General features: G+C 32.5%; 1 protein-coding gene across 2 annotated transcripts in view; it reads right to left on the reverse strand.

Moving 5' to 3' along the window:
- The window catches only part of LOC143249611 (glypican-6-like), a 125085-nt gene extending 115891 nt beyond the window's left edge, over positions 1–9194 (reverse strand). The window contains exon 1 of one of the 2 annotated variants that reach the window (XM_076499756.1): positions 8701–9194. In XM_076499756.1, coding sequence (XP_076355871.1) covers positions 8701–8884 — 184 coding nt within the window. In that variant the 5' untranslated portion in view covers positions 8885–9194. The remainder of the gene's footprint in view (positions 1–8700) is intronic. The other variant, XM_076499766.1, reaches the window with a different exon arrangement.
- Between the last annotated feature and the right edge of the window lie 627 nt (positions 9195–9821).

Below are 9821 nucleotides of genomic sequence, written 5' to 3' on the forward strand. Positions count from 1 at the left end.
GTCTGGCTCACCTAGCACTAGACTTGGCCCACTAAATCACTACAAATTATAATTTATTTTTCGTTAAATGCTCTATACTGATAGCAACTTTACTAAAGTGTTAAAAACAACAAAATGATATATAAATAAATATGCGTCAAAACTTGGACATATCAACTAGATTTGCAAAGTTTACAATTCTTTAAAATATTTTTAATGTGAATGAAACACATTAGTAAATCTTTTGACTGACGTAACTGTCTCAAGAGAAACTTACTGCATCAAAAACAAGTGGTATAACCTGCTTTTGTTTAACAAAAACTTCACAAAATTGAATATCACATTACTGTCTGATAGCAGTTTTTTTTCTCTCTTCCGGAGTGTTTCCATTGTGGAATTCTAAAATAGCTATCAAGCTGATACAGTTTCCTTTCTAGAATAACGGAAAATCTTTTATCTCTTTTGCTGCCTATATGTTTGTGTTGACTTGAAATGACTGTACACCTAGAAAATAAACATTTACAAAACATATCAATAACAGTATGTGAGAGTAGCAGCTAATTTATATATGATGAGCTGTAGAATGTGGAAATTAATTATTATTTTCATAAAGGAAATTCAGTAAACGTTTTATAGAGTGATTTTGTGTGTGTGTGTTTTTTTATACCAAAGCCACATCGGGCTATATGCTGTGCCTACCGAAGGAAAACGAACCCCTGATTTTAGTTTTGTAAATCTGTAGACTTATTGCTGTCACAACGGGGGACTCGTTTCATAGAGAGCATGTATATGTACATTAAATAATTTATATGATGACGCACGTGATCTAGATTCTACACCAATCAAAAAGAGACTATTTCTTATACCAGTAAGGTCTGACATGGCCTAGTGAATAGTTCCAATTCCGCCACCGAACATACTCGTCTTTTCAGCCATAAAGACGTTGTAATGTAACAATCAATCTCACTATTTGCTGGTTATGAGCTCTAGTGTTCTCTATAAACTCAAAATTAAAGTCGACTAACGCAGAAGGTTCTCGAGTAGCTTTGCTCGAAATTCAAAAAACAAATAAACCTATACCAATTACATGCCTATCATATTGTTCTTGTAAGACATGTTTTTATGGTGTATACGTACAGCACAGTTTGTTTTATCACCACAGCAAAAATAAACGATACGTTCACACAGTAAGTCTGTGTTACTGTTTAACAAATACAAAGGTTGTAACTATTTAAAGAGAGCCATATGCGATTTAAAGACTAATATGGCAATGATGCTTTTATTATTTAACTGGATTTAAATAAAATATATGTTTTAAACTATTACTTCATTCAGTCACTTTTCCTGATTCCTTTAATAAATCTTAAAATAGTACTTCGTATACCCATTCGAATACTTGCTGAGCATAAAAATAATCAAAGTGTACCCGCTAGTACATCGTTTCTTACAGTTTACAGGTGTTAATTCAACTACAAAGTGAGAATTAACTGTGTCCAAACGGTTTCGCTATATTTGATTGAAGTTTTATGTTTGTAACGACCAGAATAAAAGTCGTAACTCAAGTTAATACGCATGTGTAATATACCCGAAGGGGCTGCTGGTATACGAATGATTGTTATCAGATGTATATGTGATGACTTCTCCTAACATATATGAATGATAATTTGGCAGAGTTTTAAGAAAACGGGTATGTAGTTATGTGCTGTTGATGTTTACCTCAAAGTCAATATTATCCACTAGAGGGAGCAGTCGCATGAACGACTTTTCATAGATGAATATAGTGAATAACAGATTATGGGAGTGGTTTACCATTGTTAAATAAGTCTAGATTCTTACATGAGCTAAATATAGGATCTTACGGTTGGTGATGTTTTATACTGTTACATACTCCTACTGCTTAACATTCTTATAGTGAAGATTGTATACTTATATAAAAAGTGAAATAACGTTTCTTACGCCTCGGCTTCCTTCGGCCCTTCTGTAATTTCACAGAACGAGCTCGTGTAGAATACGGTTTATGCTCACTGTGTAATAACATTCCTTAGTCTATATATGTTGTAGAATAAATACATAGGGTAACGATTATTGTCTCTATTTTATTTTGATTCTTTAAATCTCCTAGTTTAAAAACAAAAAATTCAAAAACAACTCTTCCTTAAATTAAATAAAAACGCAAAAGCACGTGCACTCTATGAACGAGCACCACGTAATCCAAAAGTCCAATAATGAAACCTTGCAATGTTTTCCAGCTAATATAGAATTAAATAAATTAATATAGACTGACTGGGAAAGCATGAAACGATGGTTTCAGTATGAAAAACAAACACTACAGCAGATTTCCAGCAACTTTTGTTTTACTGTTGTACAAGGTGTCCCATAAATCTAGACCCATACTGAAAAATATACAACTTATTCTTCATTTACTAATTATTCAAATTGTATGTCATTAATAACAATAGAATCAGTTCTTCGTATATAATATCATTATTAAATTTTCTTCCTGAAATGTTCCCCGCTGGGACAGCGGTAAGTCTTTGGGTTTACAACGCTAAAATTAGGGATTCGATTATCCTCGGTGGACACAGCAGATAGCTTGATGTGACTTTTGTTATAAGAAATAAACTTTCCTAAAATATGTATAACTGAGATTAGAAATATGTTTATTTAATTTAATAATATAATGTTTATTTTTTCTATGGGTTCAGACTTTTGGGACACCCTGTAAATGATATAAATGTTATAAAATGTCATATGTTTAAAATAAATCCAACAATCTAACCAAAGAGAACCAGTTAAAGTATCACTCATTTCACTTGTGAATTACACTAAAAAGTTCTAATTTATTTTGTTGTTTTTGTCGATTCGAAATACCTAAACCATTCAACTGTAACATCGTATTATAAACACTAATTGTTTGTTTGTTTTGAATTTTGCGCAAAGCTACACGAAGTTTATCTGCGTCAGCCGTCCTTAATTCAGCAGTGTAAGACTAGAGAGAAGGCAGCTAGTCATTACTACCCACCGAAAACTCTTAAGCTACTCTTTTTATCAGCAAATAGTGGGATTGACCGTCACATTATAAAGCCCCCACGGCTGAAAAGGCGAGCATGTTTGGTGTGACGGGTATTCAAACCCGTGACCCTTAGATTACGAGTCGAGTGCCTTAACCACCTGGCTATGCTGGGCCATAAAACGTAATACACGTTACTTAATTCTACACACTAGTATCAGCATGCAAAAGTGTGTGGCATAACCTTACTCTAACTATTAATGTCATGTCTAAGGTATTTCGCGAAAACGGTCACACAAGGTAACAATGTGTTACACGTTTAGTTTATATAAAGTTTTAGTTACGATGTTTAGCTTCAATAAGCGCAGGCTTCGTAAGTACTATATTTTACTAAAACAAAATAATTTATCGTGATGTGTTTTAACAGACCCACGCATTAACACATTCGTTTTTTCAGTAGTTCATCAACAGCAGTCTTCAGAGTTATCAACCTATAAACGGGAGTTTTTCTATGTCACACAGAAAACAACAATACTACGTCGCCTTGCCTACCCTCCCAATGTCCTTCAACTTGGACAAACAAGAATTGCTTCCCACTCACCAACTAAACTCCCAGAGAGATAAATATTCTGTACAGGCCATTCTGTGTGTGAAAAATACAATGACTCATGATGACGCATTCATTCTTTCAATTGTGTCGCCCATGTTCTGGGAGTTGTCGTTGTGCCTATGACACCCTTGTGCTAAACAATGCCACTTCTAGTGACGCCCATAACACAGGCTCCTATTGCTGGGTCGGAGTTCCAGCAGCATAACAAATTACTAAGTTCAAACTACGGAAAAGAACTTTTCTATAAACCCAGATATTCCGCGTTTTTTCTACATGCGCCACCTGCATGTTGATAATCATTGACATTATGTTCAAATTTATCATACTAAAACGTTTCACAATTCGATTAATTATCTGTCAAATTCAGTTTATCTAAAATGTTCTGTATTATTTCAAAAGTTCGTGTTTAATAAGACTTTTTTTTTCTTAGTTACATCGGAAGATTATACACTGTTTATACGATTTTACTTATTATCACCTTATAGTTTGATGGAAGATTATACACTGTTTATACGATTTTACTTATTATCACCTTATAGTTTGATGGAAGATTATACACTGTTTATACGATTTTACTTATTATCACCTTATAGTTTGATGGAAGATTATACACTTATAGTTTGTTTATACAATCTTTTACTTATTATCACCTTATAGTTTGATGGAAGATTATACACTGTTTATACAATTTTACTTATTATCACCTTATAGTTTGATGGAAGATTATACACTGTTTATACGATTTTACTTATTATCACCTTATAGTTTGATGGAAGATTATACACTGTTTATACAATTTTACTTATTATCACCTTATAGTTTGATGGAAGATTATACACTGTTTATACAATTTTACTTATTATCACCTTATAGTTTGACAAAGTTTATCTGTATAAAGAATTGAAAGGGTTAAGGTAGTAAGCAAACACATATATATATCGACTCATTATGTGCAAACTTGTTGTGTAAATTGTACTGTATTTGTCGAGACGTAAACTAAAACCTTCAAGTATCATAAATATAGCTATTCTAATATGTAACGATTTTTGTAGGATATGAACAAACACAAAACTAATACACATCTTCTACAGTACGCACCTCTGTCGTTGTCCAATCCGTACGAGAATCTGGATTATCTGTAACTGTTTACCCGTGTCGAAGTTGTTTAAAATGGAACAAATCTGAAAGTGCTAAGCTAGAATTTTTTCAAATCCATTATGTCCCAAGCTGCTACTTACCTGTTTGTTATAACAACTAATAGGTGGCATGGCAGTAGCTCATGTTAACTTCTGATCAAAGCAAGCTACATTCATAGATCAAAACTAAAATCAAACGACTAATGTACAAAACTAAATTAATGCACTAACGAATTAATTAAAGTTATTAATAATAACTTCTAAATGAAAGCAAAGAATATTGTTGAATAATATGTCAACCACAACAAGTCTGCTATATCCAATGCTGACGAGTCCTTTCATACCAATACCAGGGATCCTCAGACCAGCTGGGTTATAGCAGATATAGTAGTGATTGAAACGTTACTCACATTATCAAACTGCTTGAGAATATCTGATGTTCGTTTACACTAGTGAGTATTTTTTCGGCCGTAATCCCAATTTTGAGTATATTATCAACTTAAAATATTCCTTCTACGGTTAGAATACGTTTATCAAATCGTATTATTAAAATGCATCATATATAAATATATTCATTATAGTATACTTCATACTATTGTTTTTATCTGTTATAATAAAATTATTTACTAATGTCAAACAGAAGTAGTGTCTTTGAAATGCAATAATTTACGAGTATTAATTAATTAGCAATAACACTACCGAATGAATCCCAATCAACTACTTTGATGTTTAGTAATCTCCGATTTGAAGTATATTCTCTCGTTAGACTATATGTGTGGATCTATCATGTTCTGCTCCCAGAAGCTTTATAATATCTAAATTATATCGATTAATTTACGTATTTTATAACTGGTATCTAACTGGTTAAATACTTCATTTGCAATATTAAAAAATATGATAAATGTCAATCTAAAACAAAATACGATTCATGTATTTTCAAGAAAAAAATATCTATTGTTATTCATTAGTTTAAGGCCAATATTAAAAAAAAAAAAAAGACATATTTGGAACAATTGAATAATCTACATAAATCCCTTTCACAATTAATATTACATGGAACAAAACGCTTTATTATGTTTGTTTCAACCTTCAAACATGTCTATCGTAATAAATTAAACGAATATGATAAACAACACATTTACTGAAACACAAACCTTACAAAATTACAGCGCCCTCTGGAAAAAATGTTTCGAAGTTCAGAGTACTATGTTTCATCCCTTAAAACACAAAAATATAAAACCTTATATCTATGAATGAATCTTGCTTTCTTGTTTTTCTTATTATTAGTTAAGGAAATTCTTTGTTTGGTTTGTTTTGAATTTCGCGCAAAACTACACGAGGGTTAACTGCGCTAGCCATCCCTAATTTAACAGTGTAAGACAAGAGGGAATACAGTTAGTCACCACCACCCACCGCCAACTGTTTGGCTACACTTTAACCAACGAATAGTGGAATTGACCGTAACATAATAATGCCCCCACAGCTAAAAGGACGACCATGTTTGGAGTGACGGGTATTCGAATCCGCGTCCCTCGGATTACGAGTCGAGTGTCTCAACCACCTGGCCATGCCGGACTTTAATTTAAAAAGTAGATTTCTTTTAACTTTTAATCAATATTTCAACATCGGTGTTTTTCTCATGAACCCATCTTTATGTTTTTATATTTAAGGATCTTCATCGCTGTAAGATGTTATTAAATAAAACATATCTCTCGAGTTGATAATTGAATCAAATAATTTGTTTCAACATGTATTGGGTTAGATACGTAATTCGGCGGAAGCAGAAACTCTGGTAAAATAATTTTAAACTTTTAATATCGAACAAGAATTATCAGTCTGTCATCTGATACCGTTCAAAGATTTAAACATCCACCAGTTGACAGTTCCAGATGTATCTCAGAGTTACGTTTTTTCGACGTAGATGTTAGAAGTAAAGCAAGAAAATAATAGAAATCGCATTCAAAGTTTTCGTTGTTGGTGAAAAGAATATTAATAAAAAATTACCTTAAGAACTTGATTTCTATTTGTTGTTTTTTTGTGAAACGTTGTAACAAATACAAATTTTTAGTTTCGGACTGAATCAGTCATTTTTCAATTTCTAATTAAAAATACTTATTATGAAAACACTTTTTTAATTCTAAAGCTTTGTCGGGTGAATTCCAAATAAAAAAAGGTCTGTATAATTTGTTATGAATTAGACTGGTTTTACAAAATGTCAGTATTATTTGTTTTGAGTTAGTTTGGTGTTAACGAATGTCAGTATTATTTGTTGTGGAACAGATTGGTTTTAAAGAATTTAATAATTATTTGTTGTAGATTAGATTGGTTTTAAAGAATGTCAGAATTATATATTATAGGTTAGATTGGTTTTCAAGAATGTCACCTTTAATCATTAACTTTATATTACCGATAAATTATTATTTTTGCTTCGTGTTTATAGGGATACCTAATCGACAACAAACAACGAACAAAAAACATTTATAAGCACTTTTATATCAGGATAACGTTTGTTAACAGAAACGTGACGTCATCATGAAAATGTTTCTCTGGGGTACCTAATAACAGAAAAAAGAAAATCAAAAGAAGCCATTTACAAGGACTTTTATATAAAATGTTACATGTTTCAATTGAATTTTGGTGTTTCCTTGAACATGTAGCATATTTTTCGGTTTTCTTTTGGATCAGGCAGAACTATTGTCTATTTAAAAAACACATTTTCCTTCTTTTTGGGGGGAGGGGGTATGTCGAAAAACGTATCCTCACGGTACAGCTTGAATGTGTTTAAGTACTTTCGACGTACTCAAGCTTTCCAGTTATAATAATCTATTTATTTGTGTTTTTGTTTATTTAAATGATCCACTTTCTTGTTACTGATTTATTGTTTTTGTGTTTACCTATTCACTTTTGATCCACTCACAAGAAACTTGTAAAAATAAGCAAGTATTTTGACAAGACGATCAGATATGTCCTAAAGATATTTAATTAACATATTCTTTAACGAATAAATTGTTTCTCTTTCGTGAAAAAAAAATGTTTCTTTACGGTGATTCGGCAGGCCCAGTATTTAGCATATCAGACCGCCACATCTGAATCACGTAATGTTACAGACATACGTAAGCCAAGCGAATCCCTGCTGTTAACATGCCGGACTATGTACGGCTCTGAGAGACTCCATCGTCCGCATCCCGCTTGTACTTCATCATTGTGGGTCGTTCGTCATAAGGGTGGTGGTAATATCTGACTATTTTGTCAGGCACGTTAAGAGTAAGGACTGTTGACATTCTCTCTATCAATCTAACATTACGGACAGCTAGCATAGATAACTAATGAGTAGCTTTGCACAAATATCTGAAAATGAACAAACAAAACATTTACACAGGTATCAGCTATTGCATAATTAACGATAGCAGATGCTAATAACGTCATATTTCAAATAGTAGAAGCGTGCAATAAATTATTATAACCTGCATTAGTATGTGACTCTTACCAAATAGATTCTTTATTTGTAGTATTTACTTCTAGATATGTATTAATTAACTCTATAAATAAACACCTTTTCCTGGAGTTGACTTTTCAAGTGGTTAGATAATGATGCGCTGAAAACGAGGATATTACTACTCACGATTCACCAAAACAAAAGTAATTTCCGATTTCAATGAACCCCAACATGGCAGCTCGCATAAACTGCATCTGTACCAAAATAATTCGATGTGGCCTAGCCCTATCTTCAGATTTCGTGTTTTGTTGTTTTCCAAAACCAAGTGCAACATACGAAATGGCTCATACAATGTGTTACATTAATATTAACTTAAAATTTGTTTTTAACGAGTTCCATTGGGTTATTCATTCATTTTTAAAGTTTTAAGATGAGTATTAATTTAGGCATAGTAATAATAACTACATTATAAACAAGATTAAATTCTGAAAGGCAATCATTTAGCACTAACACTCCAGATGAAACTTACCTGGGATTGCTTTACCTGGTACATCACCGTCATTAAAACCTTTTTCCGAATAGACATATTTAACATAAGAACATGATTCTAATTTATTTGATGTTGTTGATGCATTACAGAAAACCGTTAAGAGGACTATGGTAAGTACATAACTCAAGTTACCCCAGATAAAGACCTGATAAAACTTAGCCATGATGACGCGTCCTCTCTGAGATGCGGGTGGGCCTTTTGTGTCTGTTCACCGCGGCAGTCTGTCAGCTGTCCTCGGAGCGTGGCGTTCTGGTTAAACTAACACAGAAACTATCTTGTTTGTCTTTTTCACTAAAGAATGTTTCAGTAACTGGTTCTAAATCTGTAATGAAAATTATTTCCCTGGTGCAACGAATGTCTTCTTACGACACACAGATATTTTGATTCTTATTCACAGTGTTCTTTACACCTCCCTTCACACACGTATCTCCTCTAGCTGTCATAACTACAACACCGTACCAAAGCTGACGATGGTTTTCAGCAAAACTCGCTTGCTGTTCTACGAAATGTTTTACTCCCCGCTGGAAATGTTGTAACAGTGAACTAAGTGAATAAAAAACCAGTTCTTATTCTAGTTTATTCGCAAAATACATAAGACAGTGAACATTTTGAATACGTTAGTTCTAATACACTAAATTTATGAACAAAATATTCAAGTTAAACAACTGTAGAGCATACAAATTTCTCATGCAGAAAAAAACTTAGATTGAATTGCGTTATTACTCAACAGATGGCATGATAAGCGACTTAGAGTAAAACAGAAGTACAGCTTTTGAAAAACTTTAGTCATTTGGATACTGCTATGCCTAATCTTCTGTAATAAATGTTATCCCTCTAATATTTCGCAATATTTATATTTGTTAATTCCTTCGGCGTGTCAGAATATGAATTACAAAGTTACAACACTAAAATCCGAGGTTCGATTCCCTGCTGTCGACGGAGAAAAAATAGACTATAGTACAGCCTCATTCTAAGTATACAACGGCAAAAGCATTTGTTATCTAGTTGACAAATATAAATATCATTTTCATCATAAAAGCAAACAGTAAGTACTATTATTCGCTAATTATATTCAAAACAAACTGATGTAAAAGAAACAA

The sequence above is a fragment of the Tachypleus tridentatus genome, chromosome 1, assembly GCF_004210375.1.
Source record: "Tachypleus tridentatus isolate NWPU-2018 chromosome 1, ASM421037v1, whole genome shotgun sequence".
In the NCBI taxonomy this organism is placed as follows: Eukaryota; Metazoa; Arthropoda; class Merostomata; order Xiphosura; family Limulidae; genus Tachypleus; species Tachypleus tridentatus.